This window comes from Acomys minous (assembly GCF_964271855.1).
Source record: "Acomys minous genome assembly, chromosome: 13".
Taxonomy (NCBI): domain Eukaryota; kingdom Metazoa; phylum Chordata; class Mammalia; order Rodentia; family Muridae; genus Acomys; species Acomys minous.
The window spans coordinates 29872220-29897873 of NC_140495.1; the positions used below are offsets into that span (position 1 = coordinate 29872220).

General features: G+C 41.6%; 1 protein-coding gene across 4 annotated transcripts in view; it reads right to left on the minus strand.

Annotated features, from left to right (window-relative positions):
- Positions 1-25654, minus strand: part of PLOD2 (procollagen-lysine,2-oxoglutarate 5-dioxygenase 2) — a 68512-nt gene that overhangs the window by 33974 nt on the left and 8884 nt on the right. For 3 of the 4 annotated variants that reach the window (XM_084753551.1, XM_084753552.1, XM_084753553.1), the window contains exon 2: positions 148-239. In XM_084753551.1, coding sequence (XP_084609677.1) covers positions 148-239 — 92 coding nt within the window. Of the gene's footprint in view, positions 1-147; positions 240-19006; positions 19219-25654 lie in introns of those variants that run through there. The other variant, XM_084753554.1, reaches the window with a different exon arrangement.

Genomic DNA, 25654 nt, shown 5'->3' on the forward strand with positions numbered 1-25654 from the left:
CATTGTATGTGTGCATGGCCCTCCAAGAGAAATCAGTTAACTTACATATATACATACTTTTGTTTATAGAACATGTTTAAATAAACCACTAGATAATGTTTTATGCACATATTCCAACAAGCCCAAAAATTGAAAGATACATCATACCTTCACAGTGTAATTGAAATACTTGGCTGAATTCATAAATCGGTGGAACCCATCATTTTCTTTTGTTGCTACAGTTATCACTAATAATTTATCTGTAAAGAAATAAAGAAATAAGAAGGTTTAGAAAAAAAGTTAATCACTATGGTGATTGAAGACTTCATTATCCCATGGGAATGATGAAAATAGGCGTTTAAGATGGGCCATATTATACCCAAAAACGAATCCACATAGGAGGAAATCATTTTAATGGTAAAATAAAGTTCATTAGTAGCTCAGGAACAACAAGTCCTGAGTTGAGTACTTCAAATATAGGAGATGAGCTTTCACGAAGCACCTACTTTATCTGTAAGAGTTGAATCTTTCCTAGATATCATTTTATCAGCCAACTACACTGTTTGCTATGAAACCGTCCCAGTGACCTCCTCAGCAAGCTCCACAAAGGAGAATCTAATTGCAAGGCTAATTTTACTCTCTAAAATAAAGTGAACAAACTGAAAACAGATTGAGGAAAGTCTTGCTTTTCCTCCTACCTATAAGATCTTACACTAAAAGTCTTAAAAGTCATCACATTCACATCATTTATTTGTTGCTTAGTTTCATAAACAGTAGTTGGAACAAAAAATCAGTGATGCTAATAACGTCATCAGGAAATACGTAGCTTTTAGTTTCCTTTTACAACGGCTTTACTCTATTTTAATATAGGTGCTCTTCTTAAAGGCGGCAAGTCGGCTAAGGATCTACCTACAAACACCTATAAAAGTTGCTGGAGACAGATGGAAATACGTACCTGGCAAAAACACGCTGGGAAATTCCTAAAAGTTGCATCCTCCCCGGCAAGCACTAAGGAGTCATGCATCCCTCTTTGCAATATTAAGGAGCTCTCATGGACTACGACAGCCAAGCTAACATCTCAACATTGTAAGCACCAGGCTATCCCACTTAGTTCTCCATGGCCTAGAGGTACAAGAAAACTGAAAAGGTCCTGCATAACCCCCACCTCATACACAATCTTTAGTCAAGGGTTAATGGATCATAAGTATCAGTGAACTACAGTCACTCCTCATCTCAAGGGCTGAAAATAATTTACTACAGAAAATAAGTATAATGTGGGTAAAATAAGCATTCATTACTCAAACCAAAAGGAAAAATACTTCCATGAAGTAAAATAATGCATTTTTAGATTTATGTTTTTTTAAAAAAAAGGAAGTTTTACCTTGCAATAGTTTTGGTTTTATAAATGTTCCAAATAAAATAAAGCCATTTATTAATGTTATGAGTATCTGAGTGTGGTGGTTTGGACGACTAATAATGTCCCCCACAGTCTTATATATTTGAATGCTTAGTCACCAGTGCATGGAATGGTTTGGGAAGAATTAGTACTTGTGGCCTTGTTGGAGGAGATGATACTGCAGTGGACTTTGAAGATGTAAAATTCCATGCTAGGCACAATGTATGACTTTGTCTGTCGCCCGCCCCGTGTGTGTGTGTGTGTGTGTGTGTGTGTGTCTCCCTCCCCCACCACCAAATCCCCTTCGCCTGCTGCTTGAAGATCTCAACCTCCGCTCCAGCACCATGCCTTTCTGCTTCCACCATGATGTTTACACACTAACCATCTAAAACTACAGGCAATCCCCTAATCAAATGGTTCTATTTTTTTTGTAAGATCTGCCTTGGTCATTTTTTTTTTCTCACAGCAATAGAACAGTAACTACGATACTGAGTAAAGGTATCTCAAAGATACTTTCAAATTATTATTTTTAGAGAACAATTTTTTTTCAGGGCGGGAGAGATGGGCAACCCTGACCACCTGAGCTGGATGTCCAGGAATCAAAGAGGGCTGGGTGCAACAGCAGGACAAGAGTCTGTAATCCCAGCATGCCCCCTCAGGAGAGATGCAAGACAAAGACAGCAGAATCTCCAGATGTTTTTGGCCAGCAGGCCATATGCAGTGATGAAGCCATCTTTGTTTTAAAGGTTTATTTATTTTTATTTTCCGTGTATGGGTGCTTTTTTCTGAATATGTTTCTCTGTACCACATAAGCACCAGTGCCTGTGGAGGCCTGAAGAGAGTGTTGGAGCCCCTGGAAGTAGAGTTACACACAGTCATGAGCCACTGTGTGGACACTGGGAATAGAATTCAAGTCCTCTATAAGAACAGTCAGTGCTTTTCACTACTGAGCTATCTCTCTATCCCAAGACCCAGACTTAATCAAGGCGGAAGGGTGAGAACCAACACCCAAAGGTGTCTTCTGATCCCTTTACCAGGAACGCTGTGGCATTGCTTGTGCACACACATGAACACAAACATAAACAATATACTCACACATAGGAACACAACAACTAAAATCAAATCAATCCCACTTTTAATATTTCAAATACGGCTTCACTGAACAATGACTTGGCAAGTCATCATTCCTAGTGCACATTAAAAACAGAGCATCTTAAGGGAGCAAAGGGCATCCTTTACAAAGGATCCCTTTTTAATAATGATTTTTAAAGTTTCTCACACGAATCAAAAACAACTACAAGTTCAGAGATTTGACTGCCTAGGATGTTACATTTACCATTACCAGTACAAATTAATAACAAGAATTTTATTAACCTTAATAGGAAGCATAATTTTGCAAAACCATTAGGAAAATAAAAATGTTAATAAACTCAGTAACAAATTCACAAGTGACATTACTTATCAGCCATAAGACAAATAAAGACTCTTGTTGCTTCTGTACTGTTTCTAAAAAACCATTAAAAACGGATGCAGGTGTGTCTTCCTGTCACTCAAGAGATAGCTGCTTTCTCACCTGCATGCCAACATCACTATTAGGAGAAATGAACCTTATTAATTAATATCAGAAAAAAGGTAAACAAATGGGAAACACTCAGAAACTGTCAACAACCAGTTCAAGAACTCAGCTTAAGGACAGGATAGATGACTCCGCATGTAAAAGCAAACTGCTCTTAGCATCTCCAGCTCTCTCCCAACACTCCCCAGGAAGTTTAAGTACAAACTCATTAGAACAGTTAAAATTGATGATCAAATCTCCCAACTAGACAATAAGAGTCAAGATGTCCTCAGTCGTTTACTAGACCATGAGGCTTTCATGGTCTTTAGCCTACCATGCATCGATAAACATTTTTAATTCATTTTCAGTTGACACATAAAAGCATACAACTGTAAAGCCCATTTGGTTCCAGTATCTAAGGTGGTCTCAAGGGCTGAAAGCAAACTTTGGAATATCATGTGTGCAGAAAAGGAAGGACAAGCCAGAGGCTTCCCTCTTGAAATGCCTGCTTGAAGGGCTGGTCCTCTATGGAAGTTGGATCCCAGAGATTGTCTACATCTTCCAGAGGGACAACCCTGTTCTGAAGAATTGCTCACAGTGCCTAAGTTGTCCACCATGGTTCGCATTGACCATCTATCTGATTTTCTGCCAGGTTTTGGAATGGTGGATAGGGGCTTGAGTATGTCAGCAGTCCTCGGCAAAAACAGGGCACTCAGTCACAGGTGTTACCAACATTTTACATATTCTGGCCACTGGGAGACTAAATCCATCACGTTTGACTTTGCCAGGAAAGACTAGGACAACCCTACATAGCATTCCGGGGATCCGCAAGGGCTGCATTTGCTTTGCACCACCCTGACACACTCAGAGATCTGAGGATAACTGTGCTGAATCCTCAGCCCTCCTGGGGCATCACTGACAGATAGGTGTAGGAGGGAATGTGAGACCTCCACAAAGCTAACTAGCTAATCATGTGATCTGATTGTTTTATCATTTCAGGATATAGGCTAGCCATATAGAAGACTACAAACAGATGCCAGGATCAGAACTCGCGCAGAAGGCAAGCGTGTCCCAGTCATTTCCTATCAATGTAAATTATGGCAGCAACAGAAAAGTAAACCCACTTTTTATAAAGGAAACAAACAAATAAATGGTCTAAAAAGAAAGTAAGACTTGCCTGAGACCCTGTAGCTAGGCAGTAGTCAGCTTAAGACTAAATTTGGGATACAAATTATATAAAAATAAGGATTTTTCTGTGAGATGGGGTGCAGGAGCGATGACTCAGTGGTTAAAGCACAGCTGCCTTCACCTCCAGCTCCTCCAAGTGATATGGTGCCCTCTTCTGGCTCCAGGGAACACGTGCATAATGATGGACACTCACAGGAATGCACACATAGAAATAGACAATAAATCTTAGGTCTTAGAGCACTATTTTGTTGCTAAGTATCGAGCCGCAGCAACAGTCTAACTGCACTATAGGAGGCCAGGGAATACATTTTATTTTGTGAAACTTTTGGAAGAAACTCAAGACAAAAGGGCCCCAAGAGCAATACGCATCATAATTTCAACGAGAACAATGGACAACAAGGGAACGTTTTTATCTGCATTTCCACCCTTGGCTGCAGGATGTAAGACGCATAATGTCGAGAGGGATATGCTAGTAGTGAGAACATGAGTCGGCTGTTCACCCATCTCCCTTTCCTTACATGGGCAAACCAGGATGACAAGCTAAGCCCCACAGCAGCGCACACACCAGCTATTTGCAGGAAGGCTATATAATCATCTGTCCTAGTTAGAAGGCAGTACACTTTAAATATGAACACTTCTGGACCCAGATGAGGCAAACTGATGAAACCTTCAAGAAGTTATAAACATTGCTGAGGCCATCATGACAGTTCTTCCCAAATGCTTCAAAGCACATTTCTGTAGATTTATTTCAAATAAAATTAAACATGTACTAGAATTAAAACCTTAAAAACATGTGTTACATTTACTCTTTTCCCTTCACATACCATTTTTGATACTATATATACCCACTAATTTTGTATATTATTGTAGGTAGCCACATGGTGATTGGAAAACAAAGTGACTTTCACAGATCTATGGAAACTTAAAAACATTTCCAAAGTATGCAAGTAGATTATTTATATTGCAAAAAAAAAAAAAACCCACCCAAAATTAGTATATTTTATAGAAAAGATTATTATTGGGGAAAGATTGAAACTATAAAACTCTATCCACTATGAGATGTAATTTTAATATATTTGTTGGCTACATGCTTTATATCAATGTTAACAACCACTGGTCAGAGATGAAAATGAGAAAAGCTGGCCATAACACACTTATTAGTTTACATAAGTGCATGGCGTTGTTGAAACAACAGTCGCATGCTTAAGGGAAAGATTGATAAAACACGAGGCACATCAGTTAATTGATCTGTATAAAATGCACTTCATTCAGAATGACTTCCTAAGAACACCTCACTAACATCCAACACTCCCTCACCACTCCTGTAGGCCCATACTTTTGCTTCTCCTCGGTTACTCAGAGTTGAATGTTAAAAGAACCCAACCTCACTGTGATAAACAATCGGAAGAAAAATGAAGGGGATCCACTCCCCCACATCCATAGGAATCCCTTCCCAGAAAGATGGAAATAAAAATTACACAAGGACTGGATGGCAGCCAAAAACTATACGCAGAGGTCCAAAAAAATGCCTCAAGGAGTTTATAATGTGAAAACAAAGTTCAGACACCAAAGAATGATCATGCTAAAGGAGTTGCAATTCAAGCAAGTAAAACCTGAATTAGAATTTTTAAATGAAGAACAAAAAACAAAAACAAAACCAAACAAAAACCAAACAAACAAACAAGGAAACTCAACAGCAAACCAAAACCTCGCTGGACATGGTGGCACATGCCTGTAATCCCAGCACTCTGAGAAGCAGACACAGACACATCTCTCTGTGAATATGAGAACAGCTTGATTTACAGAGTGAGTGCAGGACAGCCAGGGCTACACAGAGAAACCTTGTCTCCAAAGCAAAAAAACAAAACCTCAGGAACTTGAACACAGGCTCCAAAACAGCAAATACATGCCAAAGCAAGCAAAGAAGCCAGCCATGTTAACCAGGCAGATGACATCGGTCAGCTCCTTCCCAGTGTTAAATTACAAGACACTGATGAGCTATGTCAGCAAGTGCTGACAGTCTGAAATTTAACCAGAGTAGCAAAAGATCTGGAAGTCATGCCATAAAATAATAGTTGAGGGACCTAGAATTTTTTTTCTACTCTTATTTAAAAAAAAAAAATTAACCACCTTTTGCAGTAACTCATTTCATTAAAGAGGGGGGAAGCACGTTTTTCTGTATAACTTTAGAGAGCTGGTTGTAATGGAAAAAGGAGTAACTAACTGAGGAAAATACGTCAATACTGAGAAGAGGAAGAAGTATCCAAAATTAATGAGCTATATGAGAAAACTACTGTGCCTCCTATCCCATAGATAAGACAAATACAATGCTGCAATTTTCCAGAATTTTGACAGCATATTGGATAGCGCCACATATCACAAAATGTGAACACTAGATAAAATTCTAGTGTCAAAGCTGCCAGCCACCCGCTCCAAAGGAAGAGTGGATGTTAATGAATTCCAAGGCTTCAGAGACATCAAGAATCTCAAAAATAGAAAGATGGAGCGGTGAGGAGAACGAACATCCTTTAAGCAGAGTGCAGCCAGGCATCTGCTGGCCAAATGCTTCATCAGAGGATGGGACCCGCCTTCCCGAAATCTGGCAGGGGATGGTGGAGCTCACTGAAGTACATTTGACATGTTACAACGACTCCATGTTTTATACGGGCACCAAAAGCATCCGGCATGCTCACACACACAAGGGGCACCACTTAGGGACCAGGACAAAAACACAGATGGAGAGAACATCCATTCCCGCCAACGCACACACTTGTACGAGCTGCCCTGCAGCACGAGCCATTTCAACTGGGCTGGGCTTAGGAGACCGTGCTCTGGGAGAGGGTTCTAATTAAAAGAAGATCCAGAAACATATGCTGCTGAAATCTGAGGAAAGCCAAATCCCAAACCTCACTTCAGTTACAATGGAATAGCTGTTTCCTCGATTCTGCACTCCTGTGAGAACACTACAGATCATTTTCAAAGGGATGGAACATCAGTCGAGGAATGCTGTTTCTTGGTTCTTGGTCACAGTGCTTATTTAGCAGGCTCAAGGCCCGCCTTCAATTTCTACCACAACAAACATAAGAAAGAGAAAAGGTGATGCTGCCCGCCCGGTCTACCTTTTGTGTAGGGACAAGTGTATTAAATTAAGCAGCAGCTCAGCCTCGCTCCCCCTTGAACGTTTTACAGCATCAACTCCTGGAAGTCAGAATCTTTGTAACACCTTCCTGCTGCTTCAATTCCCATGATTCAGAAGAAGGTGCCATGTAAGAGATTAGTAAAAACGCTGACTAGCGCATTAGCTGATAATTTGTGCCTATAAAGGTAACCCTAAATGGCCCATAAGGCCACCTTTACAAATCGGGCCTCTGTGCAATTACTACAGTCATCACAAAAAATCATCTGTATGCTCTACCACCAACTTTCACACCCTCGTGTTGCTGAAAAAGTTGTCAGTTTTTTAGAGTGTTTCGGAAAATATAACAATGTAGCTTCATTGTGCTAGGCAAAGATTTTAAATTTATGCACATAAGGCTGGGTCATCGGTTCAGTGGTTAAGAGCACTGGCTGCTCTTCTGGAGGGCACAGGTTTAGTTACTAGCCCTCACACAGTGGGGCTCATAGCCTTCTGGAATTCCAGTTCCAGCAGATCTGACACCATCTTCTGGCCTCTGTTGGCACCAAGCTCACAAGTGATGCACAGATACATCCAGGCAAAATACTCACACATATAAAAATTTTTTTTAACTTCTTTTCTTCATGTTTTAGCTTTTGGATTAAATGATGAAATTAAAATATCTTTTCAGACATATGATTGGTTCCCACTCAAGACGTTAAAGAAACTGGTTCTGATGCCTGCTTCTAAAGAAGTCCCAATGCCACACAAGTGGGTATTTCATATTCCTGTACATGAGCACATTATACATGCTAGCACATATTTTCCTTGTATAGATGTTGCATACATTTGAGCTGTTTTCTTTTTCTTTTTCCTTTCCTTTTCTTTTCTTTTCCTTTTTTTGTTTTTTTTGTTTTTTTGTTTTTTGTTTTTTGTTTTTTTGTTTTTTGTTTTTTTGTTTTTTTGTTTTGTGAGGCAGGGCTTCCCTCATATAGCCCTGGCTGTCCTGGAACTCACTGTGTAGAATGAGGCTGGTCTTGAACTCATAGAGATCTGCCTGCCTCTGCCTCTCGAGTACTGGGATTAAAGGTGTGAGCCATTTAAGCTGTTTTCAAATGGAAGATAACAGTGTGATTTGGTTTACATAAGCTATAACTTGTGTAACCACTATGCTAAGAACTTAGGTAAAGCTATTTCTAAAACACTGCTTTCCTTAAGAACATTTACAAAGATTCAATTGATTATGATATACATAATTTCTTACATGTAAACTATATCTGTACAATAAACTCCAAGTCCAATTCTATTGTGCTTTGAATCTGCAAAGTCCCCTAAAGGCACATAGCAGCTGGGCTCCACCTGTTGGCATGGATTTGGTGACTTAGAGAGGTTAGGTCAGCCTGAAAAAAGCCAAACTATGGAAGTGACCTTTTGAGAGTAATGGCACGGCCCTGCTTCAGGGCCAGTCTGCTTCCTTGTCAGCCTCCTGTGAACAGTCACAGCGTCATGCTCTCCACCACAGCTGGAGTTGCTCCTGTTCTCTGCCACGACGGACTGAGGTCCTCTGAAAGCACAGCTGGCGTAACTCAGTCCTCCCTAAAGTTGCATGTGTCAGGAATGTTGTCCGAGCAACAAGAAAACTAATGAGTTCAGAAACAGGCAGAGAACCAGGGCTCTCGGGGTGTGACAAGCCTGACCACGTAGCTTACAGTCCTTAGGAGCTGTTGTGCGGAAGACCTTCCAGGAGAGGGAGGGAAGCCCTGGAGTTCTGTGAGCACGGATTTCTGATAGAAACGTGGGCAGGAAAGACTGTCCTCGAGAGGTTTCAAGCTGCGACAAAGACTACAGCAAATTGGGCTGGAGGCCGCTCTGGTTATACTCTGTTCTGCCTGTGTCCTGGACCATCTGATGAGGCTGAACTCTAAAGCACTGGACTTATTTATTTGGCAGGGTACATTTCAGGACAGCCTAGCACTCAGTCTGTGCCATGGTTGTTATTGGATGCTCTTGATCAGGTTCATAATGAGTGCAAAGCACAAGGAACAAATACATAAGCAGCCCAGAAAGAAGGGCATGTCATGCCCCCTCCAGATGCCATGAGGGGGGATGATATAAATTAGGAAGTGCCTATCTCGACTTACAGCAGGCTAGAAAAGCAGCAACGGAGTCCCAAAAGTATCCTTTATCCTACTTATAAACTCAGGGGGGAAAATCAAAGAGTTTAATACCAAAGAGTAAATATACACATATAGTAAATGACTACTCATGAATAGGTAATCAAAGTATTTTATTTCATTCAATTACTCAGGTACCAAAGAAAGACAAGGACCTATAGAGTACGTTTCCGATAGAAACGTGAGTCAACTTAGTTGTCCTTAGTGATATATAAGTAACTTGTCCCTAAGAAGCAATCACCACACTTGAGACCACCTCACCCTCACCCAAAGAACACATCGCTTTTACTCTCAGCGTACATGTTTTTCGACTTTAACTTCCTCTACCAAGTTGGTCCTTTCCTTCTACTTTCTCCCATCAGCCACCAGTCCTTTTGACACATCCCGTCTTAAAGCAGGACCTAAGGTACTCACCCATCCCAAGAAACCATGTGTGCCAAATTTAGCCTTAGCATGGCTTACCAGTCTCAAAATCTCCCTACGGTGAATCCCACAGGAAGTGAGGCAGATAACCATCTATTATCCAAAATGTGCTCGAAAGAAGAAAAGTCTAAACCTCAGATGTAAACATGGACATATTTCCATCTCACTGGCTGTTCTTTGTCTTGCAGGACATCTCCCAGTTAATGACACATTCAGAGAAAGGAGCCTGTTATTCATTCTTGGAACATTGGCGCTCTCAGCCAGTTTCCATTTTTGTTTTTCTATTCCTAGGGATAATTGCACACTAGTAACAGTAACTTACCAACCGGTTCCCTAATCTCAGGTATCACCAGTCTGTTCCACTCATACAATGTCCTTGTCAACTGGTTTCCAACATAAATGCTGGATCACAATGCCCCTCACATAATGTGTTTAAGGACGTGTTCTATGCACCAGGAGATACTGATGAAGCTGAGGGGCAATCGCATTATAAATTGATCACCTATGCACTCCAGGAAAGCCACAACGAGACGCAACAAGGCACGGGAGGAGGAGGAACAAGAGTCAACTGGATTAGCCCACAGAAGAACAGAAACTGTAGATGGTTCTGGAAGAAGAGGTAAGATTTAGACAGTGGGAAATCGAGGCAAGAGAATCTCATCCTCTGCCTTCAAAAAGAAAAGCAACGCTTAAATGCATGCACTGAGAGAAAAGGCATCTGGAAGCCAAGATGAAAAAAGACCATTCAGAGCTATGAGAAGTGCAGGCCCAGATGATGTTGTGCAGGATGATGTTGTCCAGTAAAGTTTGCAAGAACATTCCATAGATGCCGGAATTTCAGCCTCTCCAACATGTGCTGTGTTCTACCACTACAGGCAGTGTCCTAAAGGCTCAGTATACCAGAGACAGTAAAGGAGAAAACACATCAGCCTTTGCTGCCAGCAGAGCAAACACAAAGCACAATTCAGCAAACTTTCGGCTCTAGGGACATGGAGAAGAAACACACGGCTGCTGCAATTCTGAGTCACACGCATATGTGGGAAGGTCTGGTGCTGAGGCAGTGGAGTGGAACAGATAATCTAGGGATGTTTTCCAGTAAGAAGAAACAATAAACACAAAGTATGTCATGGAGTCTGGTTTGCGGAAGAACAAGACAGGCATAAACATGGATGAAGACATCAATCAAGAAAGGATGCAACACATGCCTCCCTGAGATCTGTGGAGGGCCTCACGGGTCACTGCAAATTTTAATCGTGACACCGGAAGCTCTCAGAATTTTGAGGAAAGGGATAACATAACCGGTTGCCAAGATTAGTGGCTGCTGATAGCAATAACCACTATGTTTTCTATTTTACATCACGTATACTGCCCTAAATAAAATATATTTGAAGTGACAGGATCCCACACTTGAGGCCAGACAACCTGGCTCTGGAGAGCATGCGCTCACTGCTACGCAGAAGGGCTTTCTCATCATATGACTAAATTTATCAGGATTTCTTGGCTCCACCAAAAGAAGCAAGGGCAAACACCGGCACGGTTGACTCCAAGAGGGTTTATAACACTGTAAGCTGGAGGTCATGACTGGAACTGAATGACGGATGGGAAAAGCAATTCGGTGTGCTTTTTAATAATTCAAGTTAACTGATACATTGAATTGAGTTTGTGAGGAAGGGAGGGAAGAAGGAATTCCAAATCGTTTAAGATGAGCTGGGCCAGAGCACAAGTGTATTGCAGAGGTAAAATGGCAAGAAAATGTGTTAAAGGTATTAAAAGTATTTACAGAGACACTGCAGACCCTAAGAAATCTAAATGTCACATTCTCCCCCCGCAATGGGACATACCCTTACAGCTTTTCTGCGTTGATATTTGTGTGTTCCCAGGAGAATCTCAGACACAAGCTAGGAAGAATCCTAAATGTGCTAGTGTGGGCTTTACTACACCGTGTGAATGGTGTTGACTTGAGCTTACCTCAACACCAGAAGCTTTTCTACACGTCACATTAGTTTGAATTTCACCAGACATGAGTAGTCAATACGCAGAAGCTTTTCCCACCATTTTTAATTAATGGAAACTGAACAAGTCACTGGTATTTACACATTCCTATGTAAAATTACCATTTAAGTCTTTGCTAAGACAGTTTTTTTTACAAGGACTGGAGTACATACATTGCAACTCACCTGCGGAGGAATACCTGTTGGCAGAGAACAGTGATGAGGACAGTGACAGCAAAGCCACCATCTACCCATCCTTCCTTTCCCCGGTCCCTCCATTCCTTCCCTGTCTTCTCTGTGGTCGTATTCATTTGATTTCCTGCTACAATATTTCAGAAACAAACAGCAGGCCATGCAGTTGTTCAAACACTAAGGTCACTCCACAAGAAGCAGCAAGGCATTAATTCATCACGAGGATGACACACATTTAAAGCAGATGTTCATGAAAAGAGCCCTATGAATGCAATGTAACCTCTGTGTACAACCCACACAGGGCAAGATGCCCCTGAACACTGGCCAAGGTTGTCCAGTATCAGAGGGGTCAGTAGTTCGTGTAGGGCATTTGGGCATTTGTGGAGCAGGAAATGAAGACACCCCTCACACTTGTTGGAGGGCACAGCCAATTATCCCACGTGGCCAGCTTCTAACAGGACTCCTCGGAATTGGGAGCTCTCCAAACATCTTCTACAGAGCAGAGTCACCCTGCCCACTGCTGCAAGGCCTCATGCTATTACTCACTCATGTCTGACTTCTACAGCCAACAAGCAAAGTTATCCCTAGTTATTGCCTCAGAATCAGTGACAGCTCCCAGTGAGCCCTGTGTGCTCTTAACTCCAAGGTTCCTCAAGCAGGAAACACAATAATTTCATTTAGAGTTAAATAGCATAAACAATTCCGATTAATCTATGGTGTGTGTGTGTGTGTGTGTGTGTGTGTGTGTGTGTGTGTGTGTGTGCACGTGCACACACATGTATGTCTTTTAAGGCATATACAATATAGCTTTTAAAGTAAAAAAAGAAAGTTTCTCAAATTCATAAATTACTCTGCATTCTTTCACACCACATCCCCACTACTGAACAGAACTCACTGTACATCACACTGTAATTAGAAAAAGACACATGAAAACTGTAACTTCTCTGTGACTTCTCATTGCCTGCCATAAGAGAAGAGCCCAAGGCAGATTATTTTTCATATACTTTTCAATTTTCATATCATTTTTCTTTTTCTTTCTTTCTTTTGGTTCTATGATGTTGAGGATTGAACGCAATACTCTGCATACAGGAGGCATGTGTTCTAGCACTGAGCTATACATTTCCAGCCCTGGGCCTCTAACTTCTAAGTTCCCACCTTAATACCTGAAGGGTCAGGGTACCAGCCAGCATGTCTCTTCACCAACTATCCCTGTATGACTTTAAAAATGTATTTTATGATGAGATGTGGAAAGCTCTTTTGCTCATACTGTACATAGTGTTTAATTATAAGTTATATATATATACATAAATATGTATATATAAAACATCTGGATTCTAGGTGATGACCAGACAACACAGTGAACTCCCTTAAAATATTTACATTCCGTGTTTTCACCAACACTAAACTGATTACCAACATACAAGAGATTAGTCTTGTAACTTGCCCATGCTGTATATACCTCCTCTGATGGAGACAGTAAAAATGAATTTAAGCAAAGGGAGGTTACGTTTCACTGAAAGAAAAGTCGGACTAACCCAGCCTTCTTCCTGACTGCAGGAGTGGAAAAGTATCTCAAGCGTCCACGGTATCTACTGAGAGGTAACCATGTTTTGATAACTATTAGAATGGCATGAAAAAAATTCCAAACTCCTTCTGGAGAAACACACACACACACACACACCCTTTCTAAGATCCCCTTGCCAGAGGAAAGTGAATCTACTAAAGAAGTGAACACTCTGCCCATGTAACACTCTGCAGCAGCTTCACCTTCCTTTGGGATGTGGCTTTGAAACCTTCATCCAGTTCCAACACCTAGAAAATGTTTTAAACACAGATGCCTAGAATAGAGCCTAGAGTAATGTAGACCCTCAAGGCTATTTTCTTTTCTTTTCCCTTAATGGTAGAAGAAAACCCTATGCACAGCAAAAGAGAAGCAGAGTTGCAGGGCACTTATAAATTTTAAGGCAAAGGAGCTTTCACTCTTGGGGCAAGTCTGCCTCCTAAACCACAGACTTAATTTAACCCCAGAATCCACTCTGCCTTAGGGTCCTACCAATTATCATCACTTCTTTCATTTTCATTTTTCAACAGTTATCATTGTCCACTTTGAAATAGGTACCAATTCACGCAAAGAGACAACAGGAAGCCAAAGAAATACTAAAAATTAGAAGAACATAAACTAACGATTGACAAACTCTAAATTTAAAGAGATACTCTCTGCAGACTTACTTTGAAAGTGGTTCCTGACTCCACATAACTTAGGCAACAGTGAAGACACACAGTAAGGAATTGCCTACAAAATTAAGGTTCCTTGCTGTGATAAATTAACAAAGAACACTTTTTTAAAAAACTATAGTGAAATGAGAGATTTTAATAAAGAAAGTTGTATTAAACTAGAAGGTTAGGAAACGGTTCGGAGGAATTTATACTAAGAGTGAGACCTGAAGAAGAGAAAAGAGATACCAGGCAAAGAGATGTATTTTTCAGGAAAAACAGTCTTAAATTAAACCAGCAATAAATGATGTTCCAGGACCAGACTTCCTTTGTCATTCTAGAGAGTTACAGGACTGATAACGTCCCTTGCTGTATCACAGAGCAAATGCTAATGTCAGAAAAGTAGTTGCAACGTTTTAAGAACTCTTTCTCTCTCTCTCTCTCTCTCTCTCTCTCTCTTGTGTGTGTGTTGTGTATTGTGTATGTGTATCTGTGTGTTGTGTATTGTGTATGTGTGTGTATCTGTGTGTGTTGTGTATCTATGTGTGTGTGTGTTGTGTATTGTGTATGTGTGTGTGTATCTGTGTGTTGTGTATTGTGTATGTGTGTGTATCTGTGTGTGTTGTGTATCTATGTGTGTGTGTGGTGTGTGTGTAGATTGGCTTGTTGAATAGCTGTGTGGAGGCCAAAAGTCAACAATCTCCCTCTGCTGTTTTCCTCTTTATTTAATGAGACAGGGTCTCTCGGTGAACATGGAGCTGGCTGTTTGAGCCAGGCTAGCTAGCTGGCCAGCAAGCCCATGGGACTCTACCTGGCTCTGCTTACCAGCAGTGGAGTTAGAGATGTGCAACACATCTGGCTCTTTATTTCCCCCTTCACCCATTACTGAAAGCTAAGGAGAGCACTTATCAGCATCACCACGTCTAAACACCCAATTTAAATTGCATAAGCTGCATATTTAATAGAAAAGATCATCAGGCAGTGCAAAGGAACCTCCAAGAACTAAAGGGGCAGTGAGGTATGAGGAAAGCACTTTCAGAGAGCATATAGGACCCAGGACTTCACTTAAACAAACCAAGGTGCACAAAGCAGTGCCTATCTTTAACCTAGGTTTAATTTGTCACAGATAACAAACAATGAAAAAGATAACTTCACAATAAAGCTCCTAGTTACTGTACTGTAATAGAGTATGAGGGAGGAGCGCAGTCAGCCCGTCAGCACATGCTAATCTTGTTCCAAATCAAATATGCTTATCACATTGGAACAGCCCTCTGCTGACTCAGGGAAACCTGAGCAGCGATCTTAAAGCCCTGGGGCCAGACGCCTGGCCGCTCCCCACCCTTGCTGTGACTGTAAGAGCTTCCAGGGAATCTAATCTCTCCGTACTGTAACTGAATTTCTGCAGAATGCTGTGTCCCAAACTCATGGGGTCAGGAAACAGCAGTTGCTGTTCCTCAGCAAAATCGGTTTCAGCAGTCGGTTTTGGTTTTTTTCCAGCCCTAGCACACCACTAAATTAAGCCCTCCGATAACAGTACAGGGACAAAAGACTATACACTTTAATAAGTGAGTGCTAAAAGTAAAACAGTCACCAAAGCTTCTCGAAAAGTGCTAGTTTACCTCCATCTCAGAATATAACTTAGAGCAGGCATTGTGCATTTTTACTCTGTCTTTTATATGCAAAGTATAGGGATGTCTTATATCCTATGTTCCTCTCTCAAATTTTTGTGCAATCTGCCTGCAGATTCTATCAGAGTAACGGGGCCCAGCCTCTCTGCTACCTCCCCTGTGTCTGATACCGTCATCTCCTACCTTGGTCATGAAAACACATATTATATGGGTTTTCCAGACCATGCTGACTATCATTACATTATCATCAGAACAGGGGGTCTCCTGCCAAGTCACACAAATCTTCTTTCACCTCAAAAACTCTCAGCAGTGTTCCTGTCTTTTTCTGTAATGTCCAGGCTCTTTGCTACAGTGCCCCGTACCTGTCTGTGGATCTGAACTGTTAACACCACCACAGGCCCACTGCTCTGGCTACTCGGCAGACACACCCTGGGCTCAGGGAGTTCCAGGAAATTGTTATTTACGGTCTGCTGCTGCTGCAAGCCTTCTCTCCCAGAAACAATGTGTCCCCCAGGCTGCTTAAAACAGTGGCTCTCATGGATCGCTGTGAGTTCGAGGCCAGCCTGGTCTACAAAGCGAATCCAGGACAGCCAAGGCTACGCAGAGAAACCCTGTCTTGAAAAACCAAAAACAAAAAACAAAAAAAAAAAAAAAAAAGGAGGGGGGGCTCTCAACATCCACAGTGCTCAACGCGGGTGTGACCTTTTAATACAGCTCCTCATGCTGTGCTGATCCCAAACACAAAATTATTTACATTGCTACTTCATAACTGTAGTATGGCTACTGTTATGAATTATAATGTAAATATCTGTGTTTTCTGGTGGTCTTAGGCTGCCTGTGAAAGGGTCACCGGACCCCTAAAAGGGTTGTGACCCACAGGTTGAGAACCACTGACTCAGAAGACCACAAATATGGAACAAAGCCCCAAAGAGACCTACATGATTTTTTCCAACCACATCATTCTTACGCCAGATCACCAATACATAAACACGAAACAATCTTTCTTCTTGGGATTCACAGTCACTGACATAATACTTTACTGTGCTTACTCATCTCAATTAGCTTTTATATTCCAGTAAAATGATATGACATCCCACAGAGGAAAAAAAAATGAAAAGGAAAAAAACTCTTCTTCCGGTGAGCAAAGAGTACAGAAATCACTACAGTATCAGTACTGACAGAGCTGCCACGATTCAATACAAAAGTGAGGGGCAGGTGGCAACCCACACAGTTTTCTGCTATGCACTTTGATACATGACACAGGAAAGAAAAGGTCCATACTACATGATACGTTTTTCCTTTACAGATCACATGCAAATAAGTAAAAATGGATCCCAACTGGATTTTCAGTAATCTTATCACAAAATAACTTGTATTAGTGTGCCATACTAAACGATGTATTTGTTCAAGAGTGACAGTAGCATAGGAAGTCTGAAACCATCCTATCACAGTACTACTACTATAAAACTACACCCTGGAAGCGAACCAACACTGTAAGAGATGCTTACTGAACAGTGTTTTGAAGGAGGCAGAATACAAAGTTCTTTACATGCTTGTTGACGTGGATGTACTGGATTTTGTGAAGAGAACACATGAGGGTACAGAAGATAATAGCACAATATTTTGCTTACTAGTTGATAGAGGGATCACAGACAAATTTAATTTGCTCTTCTAAGTAACAGAAATTCATTTCATCGTAAGAAAAACCACAGTTTTAAATAAAGACATAGAACTCATATTAGTCAGTCTACTCTGTTGGCACTTTGATGTGCCTTACTAGAGCTCTGTCATTTCATTTGGGCATTTTAAAACATGCTATAGGTGAAAAGGATGCAGTCAGGACACACGTCATCAAAGTAAACCCAGGGTCACCAAACAGTTGTGTCTACTTTCCACAAAAATGAAAGCTCAGCATAGCAAGATGAGACAGATCACTGGTAAAGAGTGTGTCCTGATCATCCAGACGACCAAGCATCCACACTGGACAAGCACTACTGTAATTCCAGCCCCAAGAGATCCAGTACCTCTTCTTTTCTCTGCTAGCAACTGCATTCATGTGTGCATACTCACCTCACACCCAGTAATGCTGATATGCACATAGTTAAAAACATAGATCTTCTTGGCTGCCAAGAAGAGACTTGATACCCTATGAGCATATACAGGAGGAGGAAGTCCCCCTCAGTCACACTCATAGGGGAGGGGAGTAAGGGGAAAATGGAAGGGAGAGAGGAATGGAAGGATACAAGGGACGGGATAACCATTGAGATGTAATATGAATAAATTAATAAAATTTTAAAAAAGAATTAAAAAAAACATAGATCTTAAATAAAAAGAAAGCAAATGTTTTAAATGCACGTGCACACACACAGCTACAACTGCTATGGAAGCAGATTAAACATGTACAATCCTCAATTTTAAGTCTTGTTCATTCTGAGTGGCTAAAGAGAACATGATACATGCACATATGGGAATACTACTCAGCTAAGAAAAAGCTAAAGATCATTTGCAACAACTATGATTAAATGGGGATCATTACATTAACTGAAAAGAGCCGGCACAGAAACACAAAACCCATGATTTCAGCCATTCTAACTAATCTTAAAAGGCTGATCTCTTAGACCTTGAGGATTAGAATCATAGTTCCCAGAGACTGGGGAGAGGGACAAGGCGAGGCTGCTCAGTGGCTACATAGCTAGAGCGAGACAGGGGCAAGTAGTTCTTATGATGATGATGATGATGATGATGATGATGATGATGATGATGATGATGCCACTGCTACAGTTGCAGAGTTTCTCAAAGGGCTGATTAATTATAGTACTCTCAGTTTCTTGAGCACTTGGAGGCTAAGTCAATCCCCCCTTCCTAAATGAGGCAGAATTTTTCTGCTATCTCTTGACCCTTCTCAAATTATCGAGTAGGCCCTGGTTTCGCCTCAGAAAAGTAACTCTAGCCACTAAGTCTTTACTAAAAATTCACAAAAGCCACTGAATAAAGTGGACACAGTAAAAAGAAAAATTAGGTTAACAGCTGAAAATCAACACGGTATAAGTGCAATTAGCGATAAGCCGTGCTACAATCTTCCTGTGCTAAATTATGATCCATGGTCACTAAGCAGGGGAGAGTGAGGGGACACGAAATCTCCATTACTTACTTTCAGTTCAGAGCTTTGTTTAATTTTTCCCACGACCTTCTCCATTAACTGTTTTCTCGAAACTTAACAACACATCTGACAGTCGTCGGAGCTCTGCGCCTGCGTCCCAGTGGGATGTCGTCAGTTGCCTGTGCCTGCATCTCTACTGTCAAATAGACGGCTATGTGATTCTGCAGCCACAGAATGGCTTTTCTTGCTACGAGCAAATGCAATTCCTGAAGAAATTCACCAAAGCCTCAGACATCAAAAACCAAGCCCTTGCATTCTGAGAAAGCCGCAGCTGCCTCCTGTCAGCGGCCTCGAAGCAGATCTGGCACTAGCAGCTCCCTTCCCTGTACCTTCTGCCTTTTTTTTTTTTTTTTTTTTTTTAAATAGAGGGTGTCATCCATCAGCATTCCAGTCGGGGCCTCTCAGTGTGAGCACTGGGAGAGGCAGCAGAAATCAACAAGAAAGATGAGGAAATAGGCAGAGGCAGGAGTTTTTCTGTATTCTAGAACCAGACACCAGCACCAATCTCATGGGTGCAGAGTCCCTGGAGATGGCTTCCTAACGCCCTGATTGTATTTAAGGCAGCAAAATCCAGATTCATGAAGGGCACAGATAGGAAGCTCCTGAAGGTTCCAACGAAACAGAAACAACTGCTTCTGTTTGGTCAGTAGGAGGACCGGCTAGGGTCAGTGTAAAGCTAGCTCTTGTTCTAGCTTGCTTCTCTGCTGCTGTGATAAACATTGACCAACAGCAGCTTGAGGAAGCAAAGCTAGGGCAGGAATCTGGAGGCCAGGACTGCAGTAGAGACCCAAGAGAAACACTACTTCCTCAGGCTTGCTCGCTTTCCCTTTTCCCATAGCCAGGTTCCAACTACGGAGTGATGAGACCACCTGCAGTGTGTTGGGTTCTACTACATCAATTAGCAATTAAGAAAACAGCCCCCAGACATGCCGCCAGGCCAATCTGATGTAGGCAGTTCAGTAATTGAGGCTTCCTTTTCACAGTGTGTCAAGCTTACAACACTAACCAGGACAAAGCTCTTAATGAGTGTCTTAGAGCCCCTCTGCTCGAGAAGACACAAAACAGAGTTTTTAAATATAAAATTATAAATTACAAAATGAAACTGTCCGCAGTGGAGCTTGGTTCAGTGGCAACCATCCTCCCCATTTTCTTATTTGTGACAGGTGTGTCCTGTCCACCCTGAATGCAGACGGCAGTCCAAAGGCTTGCGGAGGCTTGTGCTGCAGAGACAGAGACTTCATAACCAACAACAGGAAGCCTTCTGCCCTCCTGCCCATTAAGCATCTAACTCAGACTAAAACTTTGATTCATCCCAAAAGAATGAAAACTACTTGTTACACAGCTAATAACTGATCATATCATCAGCCCGGGGCCCTGCAGGAGGCCAGGGTGGCAGAGAGAGCTGCAGGAAACTCGAGACTATTTATTCTTGACACTTGGCTACATTCGCTTTTCTACAAGGGCGCACTAAGGACTCCAAGTGAGAAGATAGGAAAGTGGAACTTCTCTAAGGCAAGCTCCCACTCCAGCAAGATGGTTTTATGTTTCATGGATGCACCAACAGAGGACTTAAAATTGCTAAACAGGATTTTAAAACTCAAAAGGCATGGGAAATAGAACACAAAGTAAGTAAAGGTCAAAGCAGGCTTGGCTGACAACAGAGACCGTTGACAGCTGTGACTATTGTGCGAGGGAACGTGGATATACTTGGAATTGTGAGAAGCACAGGGTGAAGGCAGTGTAGTCAGGACTGAGCTGATATAATGAATCTTTCCGCAAACTCAGCGCACTGACAATCAGGACTGGCAATTCTTCCTTGGGAGCCATGCTGTGCCTTGTAGGATACCCCCACCCACTCACCCACCCACCAACGTTTATCCACAGGACTCCAGCAGCATCTACTACTGGTCACAGAGCATTTGCATACATTGTCAAATATCCTTTGGGAGAATGCCTCCTGGTCAGGAGGCCCTGGACTTGAGTAGGCCGAGAGTAGGATGATAAAGCGGGAGGGAGGGAAGAATGGGAGGATACAAGGGAGGGGCTAACAATTGAGATGTGATATGAATAAATTAATAAAATATTTTTTTAAAAAAAGAAGCATTCTGGCTATGTCCTTCAGTGACCTGTGCCCAGTACAAGAATGCAAGGTTTCAAAGAGTGAAGGAACAGAACAGCAATGCTTCCCTCCCCGCAGGGCCCCTTGCAGTCCAGTATCCTGTGGGAAGGCAACTCTGCACTGCCACTGTCTGACAGTCTGCCTGCCTGCCTGCCTGCCTGTCTGTCCCTCCCTCCCTTCCTCTCTCCCTTTCTTCCTCACTTCTACTCTCTCCCCATCAAGAGAAGAAAAACGGATTTCACGTAAAGCTCCCAGATTCTGAAAACCTAACATTATTTGACTTTTCTGAAATCCCATGAGCAGGAGAGATTTGACCCTGCAGCCTGGCGTAAGGGGGAGACAGCCGCCATGAGGGGGAGTTTAGGAACAGAGATTAATGGTCTGATCAGACAAACCTCCTGCAGAAGAGACTTCTGAGAGACGCCAGCAGAGATGAGATCAGCTAGCCATAGCTTCCAATGATGTACTTAGAGCCCTGGGCTGTCTGAGACATTCAATAACGTGTGCATATACTTCTTTCTACTGAAGATGAGAAAAGGAGAGATGACAAGGTAATAGTGGCTGGTCATAAGTTCCAAGGAAAACTCGCCTTAAAGAAAAGGAGGAAAAAATAAGTTATCAAAAGAATAAAGAAAAATTTAAGATTTGAAAGTGAGTAAGCAATGCACATCATCAAAAAGATGGCATCTGCACTATCCAATTTATCATTTGTTTCCTTCGAGTCCCTTAAAAAATATTGTCTTTACAGTTTAGCTTGTTAAAACCTGCTGAGTCCCTGTATTTCTCCTATTATGTGGACATAAGAATAATCCCACTATTTTGGGATTCCACTTTAGAAAAATGCTAACTAGAAGTACATTCCTTAAAATGGTACAAAAGTAATAGCACAAACTGGGCAATTTCCGTTTGGAGGCATGCTTCTTCCACAGGTGTTGTTGTGACCTGTATTGTGTCCTGAACCTGTAATGTTTAGATAATTGCCTAGGAAGCAGCATTCCTGTCAGGGAACTAGGAGAGCTCAGAAAGGTTAAGAAGCTTGTGCAGAGGATAATCTGCTCATGTATGACACCTTAAGGCTCATCTGTTCATTCAAAAGCTTTATCCACTTAACTATTGCCCTACACTGTTTCCATATCCTCTGCCTTTCACAGTTACTATGTAAGCAGTTTGTAAGCCCTTGGCTTTCAAATACATCCTGTATCCTGGCATCAGAAGCAACATCCAGGGTACTTATTAAGTCACAGTTAGGGGTCTGTAAGTGCCTTATGGTGCGCCCTCTCTGGCTGTTCTCAGAAGCAAGCACACCGGCCTCTGTTCCTTCTGCATTTTTCTTGATATTTCAAAACAAAGTAATACAGTCCTCAGACTCACTGTAATGTTAAACACAATGAATGTGGAGTTAATATGGCTATCCCAGTCATTCATAGCACAGCCGACTCACACCGCCACTCATCAGAAGTACCAAGAGACAAGGGACTCATCACCCTGCCCACCACAGAACACCCACAGGGGACTGATGATATCTACATGTCTCCATCTCTACTAATCAGGGGGGCAATCAGCTGATTTCCTGCAAATCAGTGTGCCGGTGGTGTGTGTGTGTGTGTGTGTGTGTGTGTGTGTGTGTGTGTGTGTGTGTGTATGTATGTGTGTGTGTGTCTACTACCAGGGTTCACCCACAGGAGACCACAAGCTGAATGTCACGATCTAGCAAGAACAGCTGGAACAATTCTTTCGTTACGGTCAATAGAAAATGCCATGGCTTCAATTAGCATAACCTAGATAAAGTCCTACAGTGAAACTAACCAAACCATATTTCTTCTTTTGGACAGAATGAAAGGTTCACCTTACATAACCAAAAGGGATGGCAAAATCCTATCAATAGATTCTGACTAACATCTTTCTTAATTGTCTGCATCCTTCTCCTCCACATTTGAACGCAATGTCTCTGTCTCTTCTCTGCTTTCTATCACCTTGTCACATGAGTATTTTTCGAAAGGTTTTTCTACAATTCAAATGTGCTCTTCAATTAATTCAATTGTGGGTGATTATGATGAAAGCAAATTAATATCTTAACATCTAGGAGGAATTTGTTTCCTGTCATTTTCATTGTTGGGGACTGAACAGGATAGCCAAGCAGTCTACTGAGCTACTCACACAGACCTATAAGAGTTCAAGCCTACTTATAAGACAGGAGATGTTTTATCAGTGATGGTTCTTTCTTAGTTTATGCGTGTTTAAAACATAAGCTTCTTACTTATCTCTCACACTTCAGCCAGGAGCATCTAATCCCACCCACATCATCCTAAGCCACACAAACACATTAGTCAGTAACTGATCCTTTAACTGTCCTATATGATGGATGACCTTAGCTGTTTAGGAGCTGCCTCCCTGTAGGGGAAAATGATTCTGCTTGGCGAACATAAAAACATCAAATACGCAATACCTGGTAATAAAGGGGTTAGTTAATTAACTAAGGTAGCTAGGGAGATGACTCAATGAAGTGCTGCCCCTAAACTTGAGGACCAGAATTTGGATATCCCACCCCCATATTAAAAACAGAGTGGGTATGGCTCACTGATAATCCCAGTGCTTGAAAGAAGACAGGAAAATCCCAGAGGCAAGCTGACTGCCTAAAATACATGAGCACTGGGGTCAAGGAGAGATCTCAGTAAAGGACAGAGGGATCTAGGATCATAAGCCACTTCAATCCCTGCCCTTCATGTACACTGACATACATGTTCATTCGTACCCTCCCTCACTCAAGTGCACCCACACTTGTATATAGAAGCATACACACAAAAGAGTTTACCATTTTAATAAACCAGATATTTCTTTAGTACTTAAAGTCTGGGGATAAATAACTATTTATGTGTATTTGCTTACTCAACAAATCATTGCTAATTTCCCAGTACTCAAGGTGAATGATTTTGCAATTTTTTAGTATCATATCAAAAAGTAATTTTGCTTTTTCGAAATTTCCACACTTCCCTTCGATTTGTCCTGCCTCAACTTCTTCTCTAATTTACCCAAAGTCATTTCAGAGAGCTGGAGGAGGTTTGGCTCAGTGATAGAGCACTTGCCTAGCAAGAACTAGACCCTTAGTTTGGTCCCGAACTATGGGAGGTATGGTGTAGTCCTTTTGAAAACAGCAGATAAAATAATACATACACAGGGGGCAGGGGGAAACAATCCTTTAAGGATTAGCTGTAAGATTGTACCACTGATTGGATAACATTCAATTGTGGAGGTGCAAACACAAAGAACAAATGCTGCTGAAACAGCAACCTAGCAACACACCAGGGAAGGCACTCTCACGTCACTCCACTCTAAGGGCTTAAAGGTGATCTCTATATCTAGCAGCAAAAGCAAGCATGCACACTCACGTGCGCATGCACACACTTCTGCACTTTTCTCCTATAAAGTGATTTCTTTTGAACTTATGGCTAGTGTAATAAATGTCGTATTTTAAAACTATAGGATAAATCTAAGTATTTCAGTAACAAACCAAGGGGATCAATTTTTTCATTTTTTTATTAATTCATTCATATTACATCTCAATTGTTATCCCATCCCTTGTATCCTCTCATTTCTCCCTCCCTCCCGCTTTCACCCTATTCCCCTCCCCTACGACTGTGACAAAGGGGGACCTCCTCCCCCTGTATATGCTCATAGGGTATCAAGTCTCTTCTTGGTAGCCTGCTATCCTTCCTCTGAGTGCCAGCAGGCCTCCCCATCAAGGGGATATGGTCAAATATAAGGCACCAGAGTTCATGGGAAAGTCAGTCCCCACTCTCAACTGTGGAGAATGTCCTGTCCATGGCTAGATCTGGGATCAATTTTTAAATAGCACATATTATATAGGTTGATTTTTAGCCATTCCAGGGTTATCAGCATCATCTTTGATAATTTATAATTTTTGAATAGGAAAGAAGCAACAGAAATATATATTTCTTTTTAAAATGCTTTACAATATTTAAATGTACTGGAATATCTGATTCCTCTGAGAAGACAGAAAATAGCTTCATATAAAAACTAGACTGTTTTCCTCTCAGCTGAAACATCTGGAATATTTTTTAAATGTAATTTAATCCTAGTTACTGTTAGCATTATTATCCTATCTTTAAATCAGAACCTCATTAAGAAAAAAAAAAGTCAGTCAAATTTCGCATGGGATACAATAACTAGGAGGAAACACAAACTTCAAAATACAACACCACTGTGTGCCTCTGTTCTCTTTGGCCTAATAAAATAACATTTTCACAAGGCCTCTTTTCTGATTCTGGAAATACTTGGCTTTCTGTCACTCTTTCTACAGGTAGAATTGAAGAGGCATCAAGTTGCAGTTAGGGGAAGCTCATACCTGCAGGTCAAGTTTGCTGGGGTGCTGATGGCTCAGTCTGCAGAATGAAGGGGGTCTCAGATCCCTGCCTGCTCCCCGTTGTCTGCACTCTTTCCTGTGCTGCACTCTACAGGCACTCTGATTTCTTCGACTTTACGTATGAATGGTTTCCTTATCA